General features: G+C 52.3%; 9 protein-coding genes across 9 annotated transcripts; 5 read left to right on the forward strand and 4 right to left on the reverse strand.

The window, feature by feature from the left end:
- Positions 1–592: 592 nt before the first annotated feature.
- On the reverse strand, positions 593–1,738 carry PHYSODRAFT_249685 (hypothetical protein; the record flags this gene model as incomplete). The annotated part of the gene is made up of 1 exon (XM_009531788.1): positions 593–1,738. The coding sequence occupies one exon, from the start codon at positions 1,736–1,738 to the stop codon at positions 593–595; it is 1,146 nt and encodes a 381-aa protein (XP_009530083.1).
- Positions 1,739–4,012: 2,274 nt separating this feature from the next.
- On the reverse strand, positions 4,013–5,152 carry PHYSODRAFT_506493 (hypothetical protein; the record flags this gene model as incomplete). Its single annotated transcript, XM_009531789.1, has 2 exons — positions 4,013–4,831; positions 4,952–5,152. 2 exons carry the CDS (start codon positions 5,150–5,152, stop codon positions 4,013–4,015), a joined length of 1,020 nt encoding a protein of 339 aa, XP_009530084.1.
- A 3,058-nt stretch (positions 5,153–8,210) lies between these two features.
- PHYSODRAFT_351753 (hypothetical protein) lies at positions 8,211–9,320 on the reverse strand (the record flags this gene model as incomplete). The annotated part of the gene is made up of 2 exons (XM_009531790.1): positions 8,211–9,123; positions 9,220–9,320. The coding sequence occupies 2 exons, from the start codon at positions 9,318–9,320 to the stop codon at positions 8,211–8,213; spliced, it is 1,014 nt and encodes a 337-aa protein (XP_009530085.1).
- A 1,916-nt stretch (positions 9,321–11,236) lies between these two features.
- On the forward strand, positions 11,237–12,256 carry PHYSODRAFT_505664 (hypothetical protein; the record flags this gene model as incomplete). The annotated part of the gene is made up of 1 exon (XM_009531791.1): positions 11,237–12,256. The coding sequence occupies one exon, from the start codon at positions 11,237–11,239 to the stop codon at positions 12,254–12,256; it is 1,020 nt and encodes a 339-aa protein (XP_009530086.1).
- Positions 12,257–15,250: 2,994 nt separating this feature from the next.
- Positions 15,251–16,035, forward strand: PHYSODRAFT_334529 (hypothetical protein; the record flags this gene model as incomplete). Its single annotated transcript, XM_009531792.1, has 2 exons — positions 15,251–15,310; positions 15,805–16,035. 2 exons carry the CDS (start codon positions 15,251–15,253, stop codon positions 16,033–16,035), a joined length of 291 nt encoding a protein of 96 aa, XP_009530087.1.
- Positions 16,036–16,111: 76 nt separating this feature from the next.
- PHYSODRAFT_509745 (hypothetical protein) lies at positions 16,112–16,975 on the reverse strand (the record flags this gene model as incomplete). Its single annotated transcript, XM_009531793.1, has 1 exon — positions 16,112–16,975. One exon carries the CDS (start codon positions 16,973–16,975, stop codon positions 16,112–16,114), a length of 864 nt encoding a protein of 287 aa, XP_009530088.1.
- Positions 16,976–18,248: 1,273 nt separating this feature from the next.
- PHYSODRAFT_463504 (hypothetical protein) lies at positions 18,249–18,434 on the forward strand (the record flags this gene model as incomplete). The annotated part of the gene is made up of 1 exon (XM_009531794.1): positions 18,249–18,434. A coding segment is annotated over one exon (186 nt), but the record flags the coding sequence as incomplete, so codon positions are not given.
- A 450-nt stretch (positions 18,435–18,884) lies between these two features.
- On the forward strand, positions 18,885–20,008 carry PHYSODRAFT_510021 (hypothetical protein; the record flags this gene model as incomplete). Its single annotated transcript, XM_009531795.1, has 3 exons — positions 18,885–19,171; positions 19,254–19,494; positions 19,724–20,008. The coding sequence occupies 3 exons, from the start codon at positions 18,885–18,887 to the stop codon at positions 20,006–20,008; spliced, it is 813 nt and encodes a 270-aa protein (XP_009530090.1).
- Positions 20,009–21,347: 1,339 nt separating this feature from the next.
- Positions 21,348–21,503, forward strand: PHYSODRAFT_446768 (hypothetical protein; the record flags this gene model as incomplete). The annotated part of the gene is made up of 1 exon (XM_009531796.1): positions 21,348–21,503. A coding segment is annotated over one exon (156 nt), but the record flags the coding sequence as incomplete, so codon positions are not given.
- Positions 21,504–24,722: the final 3,219 nt, after the last annotated feature.

Genomic DNA, 24,722 nt, shown 5'->3' on the forward strand with positions numbered 1-24,722 from the left:
TTTATTGAACGTGTTTGTATTCACCTTGTTTAGCAGGGATGGTGGAGGATATTAGGTAGCTTAGTCTTTTGAGTGCGTTATATCTCTGTAAATTGTTCTTCAGGGGTCTTATAGGATCCACCACCTCGATTCTTTGAAGTTTCGCTCGGTATCGACAACCAATGCCTGAATTAATGCTGTATATATGCAATACAGCAGTGCCGTTGGTACATGTATGTACCATTAAATGCCTGGGCTCGTCCCTTGAATGCCAGAACAATGTGATAGACATCGGCAAATCCCAATAGACCAGAAAAGAGCGAGCAGGTGTGTAAGCAGCATTGGGATAAAACGCGCTTCAACGCGCCAGTTACGAAGCTCACAATGCGAATTCACTTGCAATCTGCGTGCAGAAGCAACATTAGGATTCATAAGAATGGAACCTGTATTGCTACTAACTGTTTCTTGTAACTCTGCTGCCTTAGGGTAGTGTGGTACTGCTAATACTTGCGGCGACAATAAGCAAATAAAACATTCCATGCACAAAAGAAATGCACACAGCACAGTGCAGCGCGTACGCTAACGATATATATTCCAATTGTATATATCTGTCTTAAAACCAAGCTACTGTTGACGACGGTGCAGCCCAATGGAAGACCGGAGAGATGATGGCCTGGGCAAACACTCGTTCCGCATCCTCCAGACTACCCAGCAAACGCAGCATCGGTGTCAGCAGGTCTGACTGCGCTATCACACTAGACAAGAGGCTGCGATTTGGGTCCCACTCGAAGTGGGTGGATCCGCGCATAACAATCCGGCACCCCAATAGTTTGCTTACCAGCGCGGAGCCAGTCTCACTCTCGCGGTCGTTCCAGATACCTGGGAACACGTTGCGCAGCGTGCGTTCAGTGACGGTGAAGCTGGTTTTCGTGATGGCGACCAGAGAGTCCGCGCCTCTTTTGTGCAGGTCTTCAAGCTCGAGGCGAAAGTCTTGGAACCAGAATGAAGCGCGTCTCCAACTGTAGATCGCCACATCGACGCCTCGTCCCTCATTAAGAATGGCATCTTGAGCCAGTCTTGAGCGTAAGAACGACAGTTGAGCGGAAGAGAGATCTCTTGCGTGGACGGGACCGGACGACGCGGGCTGCTCTCGGAGACCGAGCTGGAACAGTCGGAAGTACTCGACAGCTACGCTCCAGACGCAGGCGTCTCCTCCTGGGACGACAGGGGTAACAATACGTCGCTGCTGTCCGAGCTGCTTGATCTGTAGCTGCAGTTTACTGGTCTCCTGCTCGAGGGCAACCATGTGGTCATGCTGCTTCTGGCGGTATCGACGCTGGTTCTGACGACGTGCTTCGCGAAGACTTTCCTGCCCCAACGCGATAAGACTCGCGACGTTTACGCTTACGCTTTGCTTGTTTGAGTTTTGGACAGTTGTTGCCGCCGTGTTGGTAGCCACCGGTTCGCGGAACGGAGACTTGCGACGCGTGACCGGCTCGACCGGGAGCTGGTAGTTGCTGTGACGGGTAGTACCTTTGAATGGGTCATTCACAGGCCTCTGTGACTGAACGCCTTCCGCTAGGCGATGCTTCTTCCACGCGGGAGTGTAGAACCCCTTGGACTCGGCTGGGCGCGGCCCCAAAGGGGCGATGCTGAACCTGGAGAGATCGGGGGCCGCCCTCGTGCGCTGCACCACGTTCCCGATCACGTCGTCGCTCCGGCACCAGTCGTTCGGAGGGTGGAGGACCGAGGCGTTCATTGTGTCGAGCGTCGCGTGCTGATTGACTCTCTCTTGATGGAAGGAATGCAGGAATGAGGAATTCAGGAGACTCGGTGCTTGTAGGCTGCCGCTGTGTCACGATTACCGATTTGACGGATCCAGCCCCAACAGTCATCATCCCCCCACAGCTGGGAGATGAGGCGCCGATTTGTCAGCCCGTAAAGTAGTGGCGCAGCGTCGAAGGGGATCAGGGTCTCCTTCGGGAATTCCCCTTAGTAGTGATACATACAACTCATACATGTACTTTGTTTACATCATTTCCTTGCTTTTGCGAGAACGCAGCCATCATTGATGACAATAAATGGCACTGAAGCGTGTTCGTTGTAAGAGCCTGTCGAAGTTGGCGGCGTGCTTCTGCATTTGCTGCTACTGTAAGGAAGAGCGACAAGTTCAAGACGGACCGCAGATAGTGGCGATTCTACGCTGCTAAACGAAATGGTATACACAATGCGTAGACTTGAAAGTGTTTCGGGAAATACAACCTATTTTAATAATATTATATATACGTAGATAATACTAGGTACAGTATTAAAATACTGAGTTGGGGTTTAAAGCCACAACAGGAAAATCGTGTGTTTATCTTTGGACTCGGTTGTTCTAGTTTTAACGAATTCGCTATTGATAACCAAGAGTTGATACCTCTCTACAGTGATATACAGACTAGAGCGTGAGAACGAGACGGGTAACAACTAATACCCGTTTTTACCGATGAGATCAGGTATTAGATTCAATGTAAAATACATAAAGTGGTGTCTGCCACATATGATTTCCTTTTAAATCCGGATATATCAGGCGTCTCGTTCTCACGCTCTAGTCTGTATAGTGTATGCCCATTTGAAGTAGGTATGGCCAGTCTGTTGTCCTGGGATCCCTGGGAGAGGGATCACTGGATCTCTTCCACATGTAATTCGCAATTGGATTGAGCTTCATGTATCAGACGCTTTAGTATAACCATCTTTATTCTTCCAAACACGATCACCCAAGGCTTGCTTGAACACCACTAGCTCCGATAGTCTATGAACAAGCCCACATATATAGGAACTCTGGTGGCGTTCCTATATCTCGCTCGTATGTAGCACGTCTTGTAACTCGAGTCATTAGCGCGCTGAAAAACTGCGGATGGCAGCGTACCGGGAAGTGGCTCGCTATATGCACTGTTGTTTGCCCTTTGGCGAGTAAAGAACGCGGGTGCATGTGCACTTTCCTTTTGCAGTGCATGTATGTACATGTACGTGTAACCCGTGGGTTACTCTGTACTGGAACAAGCATACATAATTCAAACGAATCATGAGTAAGGCAGGCAGAGCAGGTACAGCTGCTCCTTGGTACGGATTCCGTGCAAGTTGCAGCAAAGCAAAGCCCAAACCAGATCTTGAACAAAAGGTTCGGTCGTTCCAACCGTGCCTGCCGCCACTTGTGGAATCGTTCTTGCTGAATTGCCAGGGTGCTCTAGTTGAGACACTTATGCCTATTTGCCACAATCCGGAGTTTTGAGACGCATTACTTCTCGAAATTTGACTACGCTTTTTTCTATCGAAAACTGCTTCAAGTCCAAATGTATCCATCTAGAGTTTTGAGGCACCCATCAGAACCTTGAATGAGGCACTACGTGTTTTTTCTGCACACATTGCCACATCTAGAGCACCCTGTGAATTGCTACTTATATTGTGGGTTCTACTCAAAATTGGAGTGGTCGATTGGTTCAATCAACCGCCCCCGGTACTATGCTAGGTGCTGAATCCGTACTTATACGGAATGATAAGGTATTTCGGCGTTTCATAGGCGTTTTTTGGTGGGAGTCGATTCCAAATTTGGCCGGAATTCACAATACCTAATATGTGAAAACCGCTTAATGTGCCTATTTTGCTCGTAAATCGATTGATTAGCACTATTATTTATTGTGCCTTTCACTTATTCTGCCGTGATAATTCTGGCATAACCCTAATCCCTTCTCGGCTCTAATTATTGCTTTAGGCCTTGTGGTTGCTTTAATTTCTGTCGTGTTGTCGTCATATGGTTGCTGTAACGCCATTCGTCTACCTCTCTAGCCTAGAGAGGCAGACTGTGTCCTAACTGTAGGTGACAGTAACTTACTGTTAGAAGCACGCAACACCAACTGTTAGAGTGTAACGACTACCGTAAGCGCGAAAGCGATGAGAGAGATATCCCATTGAATTAGAATCGATAAAGAGACGTAAATTAGAGTGGAGTTACCAACGAGTGTAGTGCATCACGATCAAGCTCCGAACCCCCTCACATTGCCGACTTCAACCGAAAGTCCGGGGTAATGCGCGCTCCTTCAAACACCCGCGATACATCCTCCAGACTCCCAACCAGACGCAGCATCGGCGTCAGCATATCCGACTGACTCATCACGCTCGTAACGCAGCAGTACGCGCCGTCCCACTCGAACCGAGTGGAGCCGCGCATCGTGATCGTCTGGCCCTCAAGTCGCTCCGACAAGAACGACGCTGCACTACCAACCTGTCCAACGCCAGTGCTCAGATGAGGAAACACGATGCTCAGCGTTTGTTCCGTGATAGTGACGGTGAAGGTCGTGGTGGCCACCAGAGACCCCGTTGCGTCCTTCTCCAAACGCTCCAGATCCATCTCAACCCCTGCGAACCATCGCGAGACGCAGCTCCAAGTCCTCAGCATGACCTCAGCACCTCGCTCACCGTTGAACGCCACGTCCGCCGTCATCGACGCTCTTAAGAAGTTCAACTGAGCGCTGGGCTGCGCCTCCGAAGACGACGATGATACTGATACTGAGGCCTCACTGACGCCGTAACGGAAGAGTCGGAAGTACTCTGCGGCCACACGCCACGCGCTCTCTATGGCGGGGACGGCTGCGGACACCGAGCGTCGGCGCTGCTCGAGCTGCTCGATCTCGTCTCGGAGCTGCCGCGTCTCGTCCTCCAGACTGTGCATGTAGTTCTCCTTCTTCTTGCGGTACCGGATCTGCCTCTCGCGCCGGAGTTCGCGCAGCCGCAGCTTCTCTGCGGTCGCCAGCTCCGCCATGGCCACGAGTTGGTCTTGACGCGTCGTGGGCTCTGCTGCTCGGTTGTTATGCTGGGCTCCGCTGTCGTCCCGTAAGACTGTGTGCGGAGTAGGGAGACCTTTCGGTAGCTGCAGTTTTGGCTCACCAGTCGATAACATTGTGTCCCCTTGCTGCGTCCTCCACTGTCTCACGGGTAAGTTCGTTGAAGGTGTTCCCGTCTCTCCTTCTTGGTGACGTGTTCGGAACGCGCCGTGGCCTTCGTGTGGATGGTATTCTTCACATACATGAGAGCTGCGGTATCTCGAGGCGGCGGTGGAGCGCTCGACAACTCCGCCGATGACATTGTCGCTGAAGAGCTGGCTGTTGGGTGGGCGGAGGACACAGCCTTCCATAGTCACTGTCGAGCGCGCGCGCGGTGGGGGCGCTGACGGGGAAGAGCTGCTTGTTGGAGAATAGTGCATCGTTGGTCTACAAGTAGTTTGTCCGTCCGTGGATGAAGCCGTCAGTGAAGGTGATGGCTTGTTGGCGGCAGGATTTGTGGGTGTGTTCTGTGACGTGAAGTCTTCTTATCAGCTGGCTCCACGACCCGATAACGCGTCACCGATTGCGCTGAGGCTTGTCTGTAACTTCGGGGGCAAATCCTCGAGGTGAGATGCCGCAACAGCTCCCAGTCCAGCTGTAGGGGCTGCCGAAAAGTGCAGAGTCTGCACTGTTGCTGCGTTCATGTTCACGAGCGCAAGTCCCAGGCGTGGATAGCCCGGTGTTGTCACTGACAACACCCGCTCATTGTGACACAGGGGGGCTATTGCCAACTTGTCAGTACAGTGTCGACATCGTTGCACACAACCTGTGATGAACAGGTACTTTATGTACTGTAGCCCCGTGAGAAGAAGGATGTCGTCTACCCTTAGTCGAAAAGGGCCCTCGTGGCTGCATCGCATCTGCAACATGAGCTCGTACTGTACTGCACTGGTGCTGTACTATAGTCTAGACAGTACTGCCCGCTTGCCTGTACGTATCAAGGCAATTACAATGTACTCAGATTCGTCCAAAGGGTCTATATTCAACGACTCGCGTTACAGCACCTTTAATGCAACCGCACAACATCTTCCTAAAGCGCCTTTAAGCTCTACGGCGCCAATAAGCCAAAAAGAGGGGGTGCTGCAGTGTACTGGAGCAGACCCCCGCAACTTGAAAACTAGCACCGAGTTGCGGCAACGGGTCCATCCGCTGGAATGCCTGGTGGAGGACCCACCTCCGCAAAATCGCGCAGACCTGCTTTACAAGCACTCCGTGCAGGTTTGCTTGCTATGGCAACGTGTCCTCACAACAGCTCACAACGCGAACAGATGAGCCCATGACACCCGTCCCGCTTCTATCCGTCACTACAAATCCCTTATTATTCTGATCTGTGTAAAGATTTGCTTCTGTACACAGACTGTGCACAGATTGCTAGGGCGCCCTTAACTACCATTAAAGTGTAGGAGGGATGACCTCCAGGCCTGATGGCCTTGGAAATGGGCACCCCGAAGGAGTCCCTGAGGAGGCGGGGGTCCGGCTAAGTGCCTACTTACACTCCGCCGATGCAAGCTAGTGCGTTCGATAGCTCTAACATACCTCTATGAAGTAGGCAGTACCAAAAGTTTGTCCAGGTGCAGGCTTACGTGCTGCGTGGAGTCAAAGTTAGCACCCGTTGGAAAGTGCGAAGCCACAAGTGCATTTGGTCCAAGCAGCCTCAAATTCCACACAGCGCTACAAATTAACATTTCACGTATATTCTGCTGCTGTGTGTTTCTTGACATATATATTGAGGATGAATAATGCTAACGCGGCGGTATAAGCACTCTACTGTAGAAGGAACCTATACGTAGAGATCGGCGTAAAAATGGCTATTTGGTTATGATTCTCTGGCGGATGGTTGTTGGTGTAAAGGTTCATTTGAACCAAAAACACGAAGCCCTGGCTTTGCTGAAATAGTGTTTTAGTACTTTGACGTTTCAGGAGCGACCCACTGACAGAATTGCAGCTGCACAGCCACAATTGCACTTTCAAAAGTGCAATTGTGGCGCTTTTAGCGTAATTCTAGGCCTCCACCCATTTATGCACCTCGATTTATCGTAAATCTAGCAGGTGGTCGATATAAATACAGCAAATCTCGCCTCATATTGCCAAAATCATTGCAAAGCACAATACATGTACAGTATAATCAAAGGTAATCTTTGTATCTGGAGGTGATGGTTGCACCATCGGATAGTCGTTGCCAACTTGGATGCCGCCTGTGCCACCAGATCACTCAAAGCGGCAATAATGGGCAGGATTGCGTTGGTGGCTCCATCGACTCGATGGCATCGAGTAAACTGGGGGCTTCAAATCTGAGAGTCATGAATCTCGCTGCGGCAACGGCAAAGCTTAGAATGGATCCTGCTGTTTTACTCACGACACTACGATACGTAGTTGCCCAGGTTGCAGAGTTAGTTCACACCACACCTTCTAATACCGTAGAATCTACGAGCCCGAGCCCGTCTACTTCAAAAGTGGGCTCCCCCTAAAACGAGAGCCAAAAGTCACACAAAATGGGCTCCCTCATGGTAAGTACGAGATCAAGGAGCCCTGGTTCGGGCTCCCCATTGGCTCCTCCCCAAATTTAGCTTTATACCTATGACGGGCTCTTCATAGCAATATCTGATTGGCCAATTTTACCTAGACTTAAGGCGAGCAACTTCGCGTGATCGATGCGCCACGCTAGAAGATCGAGCTCAAAGATCGCCACACTAAAAGATCTCGCGCCGCTCATATGTGTACAGCCGCTCCGAGGCCACCCCAGCGTCGCCGATCGTCCTTCCTTCCCCTCAAGGAGAAGCCCTCTTTCCTATGCCTTTTCAGGTTAGAACCTGGAGATACTTCAATGACGGCCAATCATCAGCGAGATATTTAACACAGGTAAGGGGGGAGCCCTTAACGAGGGCTCACAGTTCTGGAGGGCTCCTTTCACTTAACCTATTGAACTCAAGAGCCCAGGAGCCCGAGCTCGCGACTTTTTGGGTTCACCCAAGAGCCCAGGAGCCCGGCTCTCCCCAGGGCCCGTAGAAGGTGTGGTTCACACCATGGAGCAGTAAGATTCATGTACAGCGTAAAACTTTGCTCTGTGTGCGCGCTCCTTGGAAGAGAGAGAGAGACTGCAACAATGAAAGGCGGATAGATACACTGCCAGGTGCAAGTTGCTGTCGAACCTTGTCGACGCTTGTGCTCATGCGCTACAACTACATGTGTGTACATGTACTGTACCACGTATTGGACAGCTTATCGAAGCACCTAACCTGTATGATACAGCTTATCATAGTCAAGTCTTTCACAACCTGTACAGTGGAGCCAGGATATCGCTAATGCAATAAATACAATGTACTTAAAGTGCTGTACCATTACTATAGATGCTACAACCTATCACCTCCTTCACTTGCTCGCGCGCATTTGTCCTCGGTACGGGGTGAGAGAGATCAGAGACTTCTCGAACACGCGGGAGACGTCCTCCAAGCTGCCGAGGATGCGGAGCGTGGGCGTCAGCATGTCCGACTCGCTAATGACACTGGTAACCCGACCGTAACCGGCGTCCCAGTCGAAGCGCGTCAAGCCGCGCATGGTAATGCGCTGCCCCAGGAGCTTCTTGGCCAGCGGGAGTCCGTCTCGTCCTCTTTGACTGCGAGCTTCGGGCGTGCAAAGGTGCGGAAATACCGTCATAAGCGAGCGCTCCGTAATAGTGAAGCTCGTGGTGATAGAGGCGATGAGTGAGTCCGGGCCTCCCTTCTTCAAGCCGTTGAGTTCGATCTCTACGTCGAGGAACCACAGCGTAAAGTACTTCCAGTTCCTCATGATGGACTCGACGCCTCGCCCCGCGTTGAAGAGCACGTCGGGGGCCATGGTGGCGCGCAGGAAATCCAGTTGAGCACATGGTTGGATCTCCTGAGTCTGTCGAGCCGGCATCGGCTCGCGGAGCCCGTAGCGGAATAGTCGGAAGTACTCGACCACCACGTTCCAGAGCGTCTTCTCTGTGGGCACCGCCTCGGCGATGGAACGACGGCGTTGTTCGAGCTTCTCGATCTGCTGCTGGAGCTGGCGCGTCTCCTCCTCAAGGGTGTTGGCGTAGTCGTCCTTCTTCTTCCTGTACCGGATCTGTCGGAGCCGACGGATCTCGCGCTGGTGATCCCTCTGGGAATTGGCCCACTCGATCATGGCCGCCTTCTGCTGCTCGCCCCCCTTGAACTGAGGCTCCGGCTTTGAGTACAGGGCGGCTCCGCTGCTGGAGACAGCAAGCAGCATGAGCTTGTTGGACGCGGGAAGCGACGTGGGCTCCTGGCGCTTCCTCTTCCTATCGGTCGGGGAGAACTGGCCGTCTACTGCCGCTGCGGTGGTGCCCTCGGGCGACACGCAGCGTCTATCCCAGGCCGCGGTCGTCGTCGCGTACGCGGCGTTGTTGCGCTCGGTGCGCTGCACCACGCCGCCGATGACGTTGTCCCGCAGGACGCGGGTCGCGGGCGGGCGGAGGACGCACGAGTTCCTTTGCATGGTTCGCGTCGGTCTCACGCAAATGAGTGAGTGTGTGGCTTGACTTGTCCTGCGGGTGCTGCTATTCGCGGAATGAGGAGCGAGCGTGCGCAGTGATTGCAGACGAGTGGATGGTGCTGGGACACGAACGTCGACCCATCCGGAAGGCGGCGCAGCAGATGGGGAAAACGTCAAAAGATGTATGAATTTGAAACGTTTTGTCAAAAGCGGTTAACTCGTGTCATTAGGTGTATGCTAGGTTGTCGGTATGACAGTATGTGTATGTGGTTCCAAGCGCACTAAGGTGCATGATAAAGCTGCATCAGCAACGAATGCGGTGACTGGCGTGTGCTTAGATCCAAATCCATAAAACCCGGGGTTAGGGGGGAAGGCTTCTACCTGATGCAACTAGCCCGGTTCGTGGTGTCCATGACTTTGATAGCGAATTGTACGGCTGAGGGACTACAATGAACGTCGTTATCCATTGTAGCCAGGCCTCAGCGTTGCCACAGTTCTACAATACCACCACTCTCCCCCGGTTGGGGGCTCTCACTAGAGCTCCTTCACCTCCGAAATTTAGATGCAAAACCTACCTAGTATAGCCATGCTATATACGCTTGCGGTTTGCGTTGGTAGTTCATCGTAGCTACAATAGCGAAGTTGTCGAGTACAGTTGACCGTGTTCGCTACGAGCGTGTCGTTAATAAACTACTGTGCTTGGAAGCTCGATCCTGGGTCTGTATGACCCGACCTCGGCCGAAATACCGCGGCAACCAAAACGTGTGCCAGTACGTGTATGATGAGACATGACGCGACGTGACGCCCACGACCACTACACCTATTAACAAACGTTTTCCCAACGCATACGCCTTTTGACGTTTTCCCCAGCAGATGACTTGAGGGGTTTCCCAAGCGATTGGGAGCGCGAAGACTATTTGGCGGAATTGCAGCGTTCCGAGTACACTGTACAGCACACCTTCTACGAGACCGAGCCCGTCTACTTCAAAAGTGGGCTCCCCCTAAAACGAGAGCCAAAAGTCGCACAAAATGGGCTCCCTCATGGTAAGTACGAGATCAAGGAGCCCTGGTTCGGGCTCCCCATTGGCTCCCCTCCAGGGCTCCCCAAATTTAGCTTTATACCTATGACGGGCTCCCCATTGGCTCCCCTCCAGGGCTCCCCAAATTTAGCTTTATACCTATGACGGGCTCTTCATAGTAATATCTGATTGGCCAATTTTACCTAGACTTAAGGCGAGCAACTTCGCGTGATCGATGCGCCACGCTAGAAGATCGAGCTCAAAGATCGCCACACTAAAAGATCTCGCGCCGCTCATATGTGTACAGCCGCTCCGAGGCCACCCCAGCGTCGCCGATCGTCCTTCCTTCCCCTCAAGGAGAAGCCCTCTTTCCTATGCCTTTTCAGGTTAGAACCTGGAGATACTTCAATGACGGCCAATCATCAGCGAGATATTTAACACAGGTAAGGGGGGAGCCCTTAACGAGGGCTCACAGTTCTGGAGGGCTCCTTTCACTTAACCTATTGAACTCAAGAGCCCAGGAGCCCGAGCTCGCGACTTTTTGGGTTCACCCAAGAGCCCAGGAGCCCGGCGCTCGTAGAAGGTGTGCCCTAGACTAGACCATCCTCAAAGCTCCAGCTCTCCTGTCGCGTGGCTGATGAGCATGCTAAGGACTCGGATGGGCACGGCTCGGCGGCTGCATTCGGTGCGAGCTCGCGTTCTATGCAAGCATTACGAAGCCCGATTCGCCTCGTCATCATTGCTTGCAGTGCAGCAGCTGGCGTCGTCTATCGCGTTGATTGCGTCCGTGGGGCCGTGCGCGTCGTGCGGCACTTGAGGTTAGAGGAGCACCTCTTCTCTCACTTTACAACGCCATCGACTTAGTCCAAGTGACTCAGCGTGACCTTCACACTGACCGACATGAATAGCTGCGTACTCCGGCCGCACAACAGCCAGCGACTGAGTGACGATGTCATTGGAGTCGTGTCACGCGCACGTCAAGCCGAACGTTACTCCGTCGCCGACCTAAACGCAAACACAAACGCTAACGCTAATGCTAACCCAATGCAGTCGAGCTACACTCCTCAAACCATTCTACCGTCAACGTCTGGGCTAATCTCACCAATGGATAGAAAGAGGGTGAGGGACGAACCCACGATGCCTGCGGAGACGCAGCTGAAGCGCAGACACTACAAGCAGCACGAAGATGTGATTAAGGACGTCATCTCGGAGCAGGACCGACTGCGAGAGCTGCGCCGACTGCGGCAGATCCGCTACCGGAAGAAGAAAGCGGAGTATGCCAACACCCTCGACGCGGAGAACAAGCAGCTCCAAGAAGAGATCGACACGCTCGAGCAACGTCGTCGCAGCTTTGCGGCCGCCGTCCCCGCTAAAGAGAACGTCTGGAGCGTGGCGGCCGAGTACTTCCGCCTCTTCCGCTACGGGTTCCAAACCGCGGCGGCGTCATCGACTTCGACGCAGCCATCGATGCAGCAGGACTTCCTGAGAAACTGTATGACGGCGGATGTCGTGTTCAACGCTGGGCGCGGCCCGGAGGCGATGGCCAAGAGCTGGAAGTGTCTGTCATTGTGGTTCCAAGCCGTCGAGTTCGAGCTCGAAGGCTTGCAGAAGGGGGTCGACGGGTCGCTCGAGGCCGCCACGATAACCAGTGTCACTATCACCGACCGCACCCTTCGCAACGTATTCCCCCATCTGCCCAGCGACAGCGCACTCAGAGCGAAGTTGCTCGACCAGCGCCTTGTGATGCGCGGCTCGATGCGCTTCGAGTGGGATCCCGCTTTCGGTCGCGTGTGTTGCTTAGTGGCTCAGTCCAACATGCTAGCGCCGATGCTGCGTCTGTTAGGGGGCTGGGATGATGTCTCGAAAGTGTTTGAGAGGGCCCTGATCTCTCCCGACTTCCAGTGGAGGGCAAATGCATGAAAACCGTTGGAAGACTAAATGACTAATACTTAAGTAACTGGAAGATTATTTTCATGTCCGTATTCCGACATGACAAAGATTTCGATCTGGCCCTCCCCAATAGACCACTGGCTGAAAACGTGAAGTATTCGCGAGTTATTACTGTGGAACTTTGATATCAGTGCTATTTCCTGGACAATTCTGGCTGTTGTGAACACTTGAGTTATGGCAATATTTCGACATAATTATTCTAAACAGTGACATTTTCGACTCTAACTCAGTCACCTTCAGTGCAACTGACGTGCATCAGCACATGCCAGAAAAACGGAATAAATATGAACTATTTCGCAAAATCTCCGGCTGAACTTAGTGATACGCATCCTATAATACAATAGTTCGCTAAATGTTAGTGCGGTCACTCGAAATTATTCAAGCCTTGGGCCCAGTCGGCATGTTCTAGTCGTTTGTGTTGAATTCGTTATCATGAAAAACCTGGGGTTTGATAGCGTCGCGCATGCTGTCGACCTCCAGAAGAAGTATTGTGCCTTTCGGTCATTTTGCCGAGTCCTACGTAGGACTTTGGAGGTCAGTTAATCTGAGGTTGGTGGTCTCTAAATCTGAGATGCAAATCTCGGACGAGTTCGATGAGTGGTCTCCTGGAGTCTCTGCGTTCAATGGACTCCGGTTGGAGTCCAAGTCAAGCAATCTTTGTTTGGGGAAGCATGCAATGCCGGAACCCGCGAAGGCGAATGGCGACGACTGGAGTGTTTAACGTATCGACTGCATCGTGTTTTCATAGGTTTATTCTGCGTTTGACATACACCGTATTAGAGTCAGCTCGTATGAAAGTCCTGCCACAAGACTTGGTAGGAGTCCTTCGTAAGACCTCAAACCCCGGATGCCGTGAAAATGGGCGACATTCGGGCTTTCGGCTGTTTGTAGGATCTGCGCAAGTGCTTCCATCGGACTAGCAATTCTTGGTCCTAATTCCCTGCTAATCTGCTCCGATAACCTAGCCCCATCTTAGTAGGCAGCTGTTTTACACAATAAATGGTCACACAACTGATGGACAAATCCTTTCAATTATATATGTTTAGGAGGCTGGATGTGTTTTCACAATCCTTACAAGCCTACGGCATGAGGCGGAGCTGTGATTTGTTCCGAGACAGATATTTATTCGAATAGACTCTTGTAGTGTGCCCTACATCCACTATTTTAGATAATACACAAATCTATAGAAAATTTACCTGAACTTGGTTTAAAGTAGAACTTTTGCAAGACTGAGCATCATCCGCTAAGACAGACTTTTTGCGACTGTTAACTAATGCAATAATCAAGATAGTCCCGGTGCATCAAATCGTACATATGCAAACAGGATAAGCGACGTCAATTGTAGCGACGTAACAACGATGTAGCATGACAGTGTGAACAGCGCTAACTGCGAGCTTGGTTGCTGCATGCACAAGGTTTCGACGCCAAGCAAACCCCACAAGGTTGTTTGAGTAGGTGGCAGGCAAGGTGCGGCCAATGGACCCGTTAGCTCATGTGTTTATCTGGGTACCGGTCAACATACAGCGCCTTCAGGCTCAGCTTCAGCAGAAAAGTGGGTCATCCCTCCCACAATAATTTAGACCATAGAAAAAGCTAACCCTAATAACTCTCTAAACTCACGCGCAGTCTCTCTTATAGTTTTCGTTATACTTATAAGCACACGAAGACGATCTACCGATGCACTGCAGCGCTCCGCCATTATGCTGGCCACAGTACTTCGATGTACTTCTTCCTACGAAGTACTACTACGTAGTATCTGAGTAGTTAAAGTTACTAGCAATATTCGCCAAAGCTTTGTCAAAACCCCGCTTGCCTTTTCACAGGTTCGTGTGATTTTAAGCTTGAAACCTTAAAAGGTTTCAAGTCGCGGTACCGTACAGTAGAGCTTGAACAACTTCACTTGGTCCTTCTTGTTGAGGTTCAGCAGGTCCCTGACCCACTTGTATTGGTTGGTGCGAATTCTCAACGAGTTCGCGAATGCAGCGTACTACTAATTGGCGAATTCTTCTAGTTTATAGTTTCCCCCGAACGGTGGCATCCTTCAGCAGCTCCTTTACTGTACTCGTAGCCATCTTTTCCGTGAACCCCCCTCTCTTCTCCATGCCACCATCGCTGTCCACGTTGCTGGTCTCGGCGGTACTCAGAAGCCGTTCTGTTCACGACGTCTCCAACGGCCTCGATGCGGCCCACAACGGCCCCCTGATGTCCCAAGTTGGGACTCCCAACGCATTTGAAACCGAGGCAACGTCTTAGCTTGCAGCCACTGAGGCCACGGCAACGAAGACGACGCAGAGTAGACGCATTGCTGCTCGCAGTTTGAGTTAGAACGAGGCTGGTCTTGAAACGTGCGTGCTTGGACAGAAAATTGAAAGTGAGAATGAATCACGTGAATAAAGTAGACACATGCTAACAGTTCAACGTATCCAATAGTAGGGCGCACACAGAGGAAAGCCTGGGGGGAAACTCGTCATCATTTCGTCTCCATATTCAACTGTTGCAGTTGCAAGTGTTATCAGCTCGACCGGCTTTGATTGTGGATGTCACGAGCTTCTGCAGGAGCTCGTGAGCATATTGATGAGCCTGTCACTGTTCAGAGGAACCCTGCCGGAATTTACTAAAGTACCAGTGTAGCCGTTGAGCGTAGTGGGTGCATGTTAAGATAGGCTAGCAGAAGATAGTTAGGAGGAATGACCGCTGGGCATTCCGGAATCTGAAAAGAAGGAATAAAGTCGACTTCTGCTCCGGCCAAGCAGACGTGGGCAAACCACACCGGTGACCTCGGGAGGGGATCTCGGGCACCTCGACAGCTCTACAAGTACCGTAACTCTACAAATGCAGATTTCGTGTATCAAGAGCCTCAACAAACAGCTTCCTTTGCCTAAGTGCTACCAACTCTCATCTTCCGGCTCGCACGTGAGCAGGAAGATTGCGACAGTGGAGGCACTTTGCTTACGGGGCACGATTATGAAGATGCTGGATTACGGGGCTGATGATGCAGGCAGCAAGATTACGGGGCACACTGAGGTGAATGGCTGTGGCTTCGTGCACTAGGAGAGAGCTAGTGTTGTGTACATGCATGTAGCTAGGGCTGACTTGCTTTCGAGGTTTTAACTTTCTCTCCTTAATAAACTTTCGCTCTAGAAGACAACAACTATCCGGATCTGCGCGATATCAACTGGCTTTTCATAGTAAGTACGAGTAATTCGTAATACTGTGTTATTGCATGTATATATGTCACTGTAGGTTGTAATTGTGCCTTCCCAGTTTGTATATGAAGACACTTGATGACAAGCCTACCGGCTTTCCGAATGAGCCCTACTGTACCACTGTTCGATTGTGTCTACTTTCTCACTTGCAATTTTCTTCCCAAGCGCGCGCAAGTTCCAAGCTGTAGCCAGTCCTTCTCGTTCTCACTCCAACCTACAAGCAGCAATGCGTCTAATCTACGCCGTCCTCGTTGTTGTGGCCTCACTTGCTGCTGCGACGTTGCCTTGGCGTCAACCGCGTCGGACCGCAAGGTGATCGTCCCGGGCCACATCGAGGCTGATGGAGACGCAGTGGACGGCCTGAACAATCGGCTTCTGCGAGCCACTGAGACCAACGACGTGGCGGCTGGCGGTGGCATCGAAGAGAGGAGACTCACGGAAAAGATGAGTTCAAGCACAATCAAGAAGCTGCTCAATGACGCCACCTTTCTGGAGAAGACTTTCAGGAACTGGAAGTTTGAGTCGGCTATCCGGTCACGCTGAAGCATTTCGAGGATGCCCTAGATGTGAGTACTCACAAAAACCAATGGATCCGTGCATTGCGTCCCTAAGTTACTCTTTAGACGTAAACCCGCGAGTCTTTGAACATTCGTGCAACACTCGCAACATCTCCAACCAGGCCCAGCATCGGCGTCAATAGGTCGGATCGACTAACGACGCTCGTCACGCGGCTGACCACAGCATCCCACACGAAGCGCACCGAGGTGTCCATCGAGACTCGCTGGTTCAAAATTCTGTCGGCAACCTGTGATCGTTCTTCGTTCAGACAAGGGAACAACGCGTCGATTGTTCGTTCCGTGATGGTGAAGCTGGTGGTTGCGGTGCCTACCACCGAGTTGTCCGTGTCCTTCTTGAGGCCTTGAAGCTCCACCTCGACGTCCTCAAAGCCGCCCGAGAAATGCGCCCAACTCGCTACCAGAGCTTCCGCTCCATACCCCGAGTTACTCAACACATCAGGCGACATACCAGAGCGAACGAACTCCAGCTGAACCTCTCTTGTTGCAGAATAGACCGCACCGTAGCGGAACACTCGGAAATACTCGGACGCCACCGTCCACAGCGTCTCTTTCGGTCGGACAGCGGCCAACAACGTGCGAAGCCGTTCCTCGAGCTTGCTCACCTCCAGTTGGAACCCCGGGTTGTGGCGCTCGAGGTGCTCCATCAATTCGGTCTGTTTCTGCCGGTACCTGCGATGGCGCTCGCGACGAAGTCTGCGCTGGTTGTCCCTCTCCTCGATCACGAGTTTCGCCCAGTCGGCGTCCGCTAGTCGCTCGTCTCGAGTGGGTTCGTCCACGGCTCGGCTTTGAGTTGCGCCAGACTTGAAGCGCCTCGATCTCGACAGAGGCGATGGCTGCCTCACTCTCTTGTTTCTTGTCGTTGATGCTTCGTCGTAGGCCGGATTCGGTTCCTTGTGAGCTGTCATACTGCGGTATTCGCGTGAGTCGAAGGTCTGCGACTGGAGCTGGGGCTGGTACAAGTGGGCATTGTTGTACACGGTCTTTGAGCGTGGAATCACGCCGCCGATCACTTCGTCGCTCAGATACTGGCGGTTCGGTGGTCGGGTACTGGAGGTCTGCATTGTGTGGCTCGCTGAGTGTGATGCTGGGGCGATGGATCGAGAAATGAGGAGTGATACTCAGAAGTGGGAGCTTGAATCATAGGAAGTCTACACCTACAAGCGTCACGTATACTAAAGCACTCAGCATATGCTCAGCCGCTTCTTCGGTATCACAGTATGTGTGACGCTAAGAATACGAAGAGAACAGTCGCTTTGTTTGTAGTGAACAGGAGCTGCACCTGTCTATGGAAATGCAATCATTGTTCACTTGACGGTCCACTCAATCTCACAGTTGCAGTGAACGAGATGTACATGTAATGCATGTTGTGACGCTGGAGTGATTCGCTCGTAGTCAGAAGCGTCACGCGCGTTCGTTAGGACTCGTGACATAAGCTTAACTCTTTAATTTTAACCGTCTGTTATGCCTATCAAAATGCGTGGGCTGCTTGCCGCCACTATCCCGTTGCGCGATTCAGTGAAGTACAGGACTGTAATGTAATGTATTACGTTTTCGCGTGGCCAAACCATGCTGTCGAAAAATCTGTCTATCGAGCTGGCGGCGCGGAGCTGTCGGGCCGTGTCGGTCACGGCGGTGTGACTGGAGGTCGACTCGTGTCGGACGAGGTGCTTGCGCTCGGCGACGTAGGACGCGGAATGAGCCGCGAGGTTGCTCTTGGTGCTTGACTGTCTTATCCGACAGCGGTTCATGTCGGCTGACGGCATGTCGGGTTTCGTCGTGCCTTCCTTCATCCGGAAAAATAATTATCCACTTGTTCACTTCGTTGCACCGTGGACTAATTTCACATTTCCTCGGTGCTTCCAGGCATTGGGGGATTAAAGATTTTTCATTGTGTTAATGGGCCAAAGCCAGAGGCGCTTTGGTTGATAGCAGGCATCCCGAAAAATAATATTGTTATATATATATATTCGGATACAATACTTTATTTAGGGCATCGCCGTTTGTTTTATCCGAAATTTATGTAGCCGAGTTCTAAAATTCGGTATTTTACTTCTGCTCATCCTGCTCCAACCATTAGTTGTGGTCAAACATCGCGCTCTACCAGCGTAACTTTGCCGTTAGCCCTCACTTTCAAACAAGCACCACCCAGCACGCGCATCACGACTCGACGTTAGCACCATGATCGACAATCTCCTCGCTGGCCCCGCTCCGAGGCCTACCTTCGCGCCCAGGCAGATTGCTGCCTTCTACTTCAAGCCCTGCCTGGACGAGGAGGGAGAGACGACGGGCTACTATGCCTGCAAGACCTGCGCTAGGCGCCGCAAGCACGCGCCCAAGTCAGGCTACAGCAACTTGGTGTCGCACGTGCGGGCGGCGCACCCCAACTACGAGAGCGACATGCGCGACGCTAGTGTCGCTGCGACGGGACCCTACTGCCGTGGGTCACCCAGAAGGCCTCGAACCGCTACGCGTGGCTGCGCTGGGTCGTCACGGGCAATCTACCGCTGTCTTTTTGCGAGTCCAAGGAAACGCGACAGTACGTATTTTCATATCTATTTTGGGGATATACATGTGTGCTAATGCCGTATGTTATGTAGATACACGAAGCTAAATCCCATCTCCGTGGAGACACTGACCGCCATCATGGAGGCCGTGACCAAGGCCGTGGAGACGATGATCGGCGACGCCGTGCCCGAGCGTTTTGGTCTGGTCCTTGATGGGTGGACCCACGGCACGGAGCACTACATGGCAGTGTATGGCTGCTTTGAGACGGCGACAGGCCCCCAGTACCTGCTGCTGTCCTTACCGCCCGTCATGGATGAACCTGACGACCAGCTGAGCGCTGACGGCCATCTGACGGCGATTAAAAGGTTCCTATCCTTTTTTGGTAAGTCTATCTCCGGATGTCTATTCCTGGTTGGTGACAACTGCGGAGTGAACAAGCGGCTGGCGAACCTGCTCGGTGTGCCGCTAATCGGCTGTGCCAGCCACCGCCTGAACTTGGCGGTGCGAGACTACTTGGAGCCCCACGACAGCATCCTTGAAGAGGTCCAGCAGCTTATGCGTAAGTTGCGGACTTTAAAGCAAGCAGCCAAGTTGCGGTAAGTACTCTGTTTGCTGTTTTATTTGGTTTTTGTATTGGTACTAAATTGGTCTTTGTTTTTGGGTTTTGTTCGAAATTAGTGCCAAGACCCCATTGGCCGCTGTCCTCAGACAGGACACGCGCTGGTCGTCGACCTTTTCAATGCTCAAGCGCTATTTTCGGCTCCGTCCGTTCATTTCGGCGGACGACGAGGAGCTCGCGGACTTCCTTCCGTCACGCTCAGCCCACCGCAAGCTGGATACTTTGTTGGCAAGCCTTCGGGACGTCGAGTCCGTGTCCAAGCACCTGCAGGGCGACGGCCTTACGCTGCTGGACGCTCGTGTCCTATTCGACGAGCTCCTCAAGAGCCACCCCTCCTTCGCGAAGTATCTCGGTAAGGATCATCGCTCACTCTGCGTATGATGGTATTTCTACTTAACTACTGCGTTTTATATGTTTTTATTTATGCATAGCCACCTACGCGGATATAGTCCACTCCGCCGTCTTCGAGCAGGCGGTCGTCAAGGCCCTGCTGACGGACGACGAAGTCGCTGCGCTGGAGCCGTTCAAGCGCACGCAGGCTCATGTGGAAGGCGTGGACTGCACGCCGGCGGACAAGGAAGGGCTCGCTGTGCGTGCGCTCAAGCGACGCAAGGTAGCTGCTGCGCCGGCCACGTACGAGCTGCTTAATGCGATTCCTCCTACCTCAAACATGGTTGAGAGGATCTTCAGCATTGCGCGCGCTGTGCTGCGCCATGAGCGCCACCGCCTCTCCCCCATGATGCTAGAGATGATCTTGTTCCTCAAGATCAACAGCTCGTACTGGGATGTTGCGACCGTGGAGCAGTGCCTGTAAGTAGGTACAGTCGTAACATGATTGCAGTAATTTACTGTGTCAACACTATGTCTTGCGTTATTTATTTAGTCTGCTACTCGGATGCAATGCAATACGAGCGAACGCTACGGCTTCAACTTCATCACCGCCTTCTCCTCGTCGCTTTGCGGTTCGTCGTTATTCGTCAGATGGATGCTTGGGTGCAGTGGGGTCAGGCTCGGCTTTGCGCTCGCTTGTCCGAACTTCTTGATTAAGGCTTCCGTGTATGCACGCTGACAGATGCCCAAAGTCCTCGCTCCATGTCGTACTGGATCTCGATGCCGAGAATGAAGCGCGCGCGTCCGAGGTCCTTGATCTTGAACTTCCCAGCAATCTCAGTCTTGACCGAAGTGATCACATCTTGGTCACGCGACGCAATCAGCATATCGTCAACATAGAGCCAGACTACGCACTTTTGGTCGCCTTCTCCTCGCGTGTTCACGCATGAACCTGCGTCAGTAGGCTTGAACCCCTTCGACTTGAGATGGCGGTCAATCGTCTCATTCCACTATTTATTATGGTGTCCGGCAAAAAATAGATATATATCATATTCTCGGCATGCCTGGATGATAGGCAAGGTGCCGAATGGCAGCCCCCAATATTGGCCCACTAACACGTTGAATGGCGAGATCCCCCAAGGCAATTGTCGTCGAGTGCCGAAGATGTCGAGTGCCAAGAATCGTGCTCGTGACTGGAGCCGTAGTCGTACTTGTGCTCGAAATCGTATGCGCTCGGGTTGTCGTAGCCAGAGTCGTTGCAGTAGATGTAGTCGTGGGCTGTCGTAGGCGTCGTTTGCGTGGTTAAGAAGCCGTAGTCCTGGTCGTTGTAATAGTGTAATCGTCATCGTGATCGCCGTCGAAGCTGTAGTCATGGTCGCAGTCATGGATGCTTCCACTCTGGTTGTCGTTATCATAGTCGTTGTCCTGGTCATCGATATGGACGTGATGTTGTCGTATTTGTAGTCGCTGTCGAAGTCGTAGTTCGATGTCGAAGTCGTCCCTGGCGCCGCGCACGGGAAGCTGCCCCAATCGGTAGATGCCTTTCAAATGTGCCGTGGTGACATGCGCGTTGGCAAGTTGAGCACGTTTAGCGTGCCAAAAGCCCCATGAAGAGTGTTTGGGAGGCGAGACGTGGACAAGTTGACAAGCGCGCTGCTCGTGACGATCCCGGGTGTAGTAGTAGGCTGTTTGAATATCCCGCCGATAAACTCGTAGTAGTCGAAGGCGAACGGAGCTGTGCGTACAGCACGTCGTAGGCGTCGATGGCGGGCGGGTGGTGGGCAACAGCCAAATGATCATTAACCAAATGGATTGCCGACGCCCCCCCCCGCGTCGATCATTTAGTGCGGCTCTACTGGCAATGCAGGACTCTTGCCGATGAATGTGGCGTCATCACATGGACGCACCATTATCGCTCTTTCAATAAAACCGCGGATGCACTAGCGAAGTTAGCGATGGACACCAAGGTCAGTCGCCAGGTGGGAAGCGCTGACACTGGGATACCATCGGGCTGCTGGGATGACACGCTCCGGTACACACAGATGGATCAGAATGAGTGGCAAACTCACATGGATGTCTTGTCACAACGCACGCCCAGGACCGGCCATCCTTAAGAAGAAGAGGCTGCTGTAGACAGTTAACGACGTGTATGGGCGTTAGCTGCGGATGTTGGTGATCGTTAGGACTACGCACTAAATGAACACAATATACATCACCTGCAAAATGAAAAATGTCGATGGCGGGCGGGCTGCATGCGTAGCCGCCGCTCATGTCGTAGATGTTGAGGTAGAGTTTGCCCGATTAGTCGGAAAAACAGAGCTTCACGTACAGCCCACCACTGATGTCGTAGTCGTAGTAGAGGTCAAGAGGCGAGCTGCACGTGCAGCTGACGTTGTCGTCGTCGTCGAGGGCGAACCGGACTGCATATGCAGCCCGCCGCTGAAGTCGAAGTCGTAGTCGACGGACGACACTGCACGTGCAGCTCGCCGTCAGATTCGTAGTCGTATTCGTTGATGGGAGCGAGACTTCATGTGCAGCCCTCTGCTGATGTCGTAGTCGACGTAGGCGGGCGAGTCTGCGCGTGCAGCTCTCTGTCAAGTTGGTCGTCGTAGCGGTCGAAAGCAAACGCTTTGGTCGTAAGTCCGCAGCCGAAATCGTAATTGTAGTGAATAGACGGCACCGAGATTATATGCGGTAACGGGGCTGCGAGTACAGCTCACTGCTCATGTCGTAGTCGTGGACGCCAACAGAGATTCGCAGAGGCTGCCGATGATGTAGTCGTGGAAGTCGCAACGACCGAATTTGTAGTTGTTGAAGGCCAAAGATGCACGTACAGCCCGCTGCTGATGTTGTAGTCGTAGTCGCAACAGACGGACGAGGCTGCACGTGCAGCTTGCAGCCGGATTGGTCGTCGTAGTCGAGACAACACGTACAGCTCGTAGTCGGAAGTGCGGTCGTAGTATTCGGACGAGAACAGGTTCGTAGCCATCGAAATAACAGAGCTGCACGCAGAGTCCGCTGCCGAAGTCGTAAATGTAGTACTGTAGATGGAGGACATTGAGGTGTATGCGTCGAAGCAAGTAGAGTCGCGTGTACAGCACGCTGCCCTAGTCGCAGCGTAGCAGATGGACGATAAGGAGTTGGTAGCCGCGACAGCGAACGGAACGGCACGTGCCACCCGCGGTTCAAGGCGTAGTTGTACAAGTCGAGCGAGATCGAGTTCGCAAGTGTTGAAGCAAACTGAGCTGCACGTACCGCCCGTCGCAGACGTCGTCGTTGTTGTCGTAATAGTGCTCGTTGTCGTAGTCGTAGTTAAACGGGTGAGACTGCACGTGCAGCTCGTCGCCAGATTCGGAGTTGTGGTCGCGAGCGGGGGTAGCCCGCTGGTTGAATTGCAGCTGACTGGAAACACCGAGTTCGTAGTCGTCGAATGCGAACGGAGATGCACACGGATGATGTGGTTGTAGTCACAGTAGCCGGGCAACATGAACTCTTAGGGCGTCGAAAGCAAACGGAGCGGCACGACCATCCCGATGCTCAACTTGTAGTCGTAGTGCGATAATAAGATGGTAGCCTTCGACAGCAAGCGGGACTGTGTGTCAAGCCCGCTGCCGACGTCGTAATCGTTGTCGTGAGAGTCGATCGATACCGAGTTGTAGTTGATGAAAGTGAACGGAGCCGCACGTAGAGCCCGCCGCTGATGTCGTAGTTAGTCGTAATAGACGGGCGAAACTGCACGTGTAGCTTGCTGCCGGAGTCGTAGTCGTAGTCACCGAAAGCGAACGGAACAGCACGTAAAGCCCGCTGGTGCAGTCGCAGTCATTGAAGTCGAGCGAGACCGAGTAGCCGTCGATCAAGCGGTGCTAACAGCCCGCGCTAATGGCGTTGTGCCAGATTCGCAGTCGTAGTCGTCAGAAGAGATCGGAACTGCCCCGCTGGCAGCTGATATCGTAGTCGTAGTCGTAGTAAAAACAAACAGAACTGCGCGGCCAGCCCGCTGCCGATGTTGTAGGTACTGAAGGCGAACTTACAGTTTGCCTCTGTTGTCGTAGTGGTTGCCCTTGCCGATTGTCTTGTGCGTACTGCTAGCGGATCGAGGCAGTGGTGGCGCGTTCGTAGTTGTAGAAGTCACAGCAGTAACTTTGAGCCGAAATGCCTGAGCCGTTGCTGTCCTGAGTACTGTAGTCTTGTGTTTACTGCTTGTCGTTGTCGAAATTGTTCATGAGTCTTCGGGAGCGCCGCCAATAGATGCACATGGACGAGGAGAACGTGTGGACACATCCGCCGATGACTCGGAGGATCCGACGGCGACGGGAGAGCCGGCGGCAGCCGGGCTCTGGATATACCAATGGCTGGTCAGGGAGACCCAAGTATACTGAGATCAAGTCAATCGGAGCCCGGGAGTAATCCGTCTGATGAGAGGCACCAACGAGCACAAGGAGAACAAGAAGGAAAGCAGGAGGGGAAGACTAGAGAGTAGTTTGAGAGACGATAACATTTAATCTCACTTCGGAATTTGCCCCCTCAACCAACAGAAGTAGTCATGGTCGCGGAGGCGTTGTGGAGCGCGTAGGGTCTGCTGCTCGTCGTGGAACTCCTAACTCCTGGCCGGTGGCCGCTAAATGTTGTCGGATGGGAATCGTTCTTAGGCTTAACTTTCCTAGTCGGCGGCATAAAGTGGTGCCCGCGTACGTCGGGCAAGACTGTTACTAGAATTGTGATCAATTATGACTTGACGTTTTGGAACGAATGTCGTAGCTGAGCAATTAACGGATAGCGCCAAATTGCGTACCCTTCTCGAATTGAAAACCTCATCTCAAATTTGATAGAATTTGCTCGGTATACAAAGCTACTGTACCTTCGCCAATTTGTATACCTCAACCAAACCGTATAGAACGTTGAGTACTTAAAATTTTCTTGGAACTCCAAAATTTATGTTAAGTTTAGCATGTTAACATCTTCTGATTCGCTAGGGGATGTCTTGAAATTGAAAATCACATTTTATTTTACATGTATGGATTACAAGTCTGGATATTTTGTAGGGAGCTAGTTACGTTCTGCAAAAGCCTCTGAGACGTCGTGACATTGCATGTACCAGTATTCAAACCGTGGAGACACCCAGAGTTGGTTCACAACGCCTGTCATGCCGTTAGATGCAAGCAGAACTTAGAGCCACGAAAACCATTTTTTTCTTTGGT

Source organism: Phytophthora sojae (genome assembly GCF_000149755.1).
Source record: "Phytophthora sojae unplaced genomic scaffold PHYSOscaffold_5, whole genome shotgun sequence".
Classification (NCBI taxonomy): Eukaryota; Oomycota; class Peronosporomycetes; order Peronosporales; family Peronosporaceae; genus Phytophthora; species Phytophthora sojae.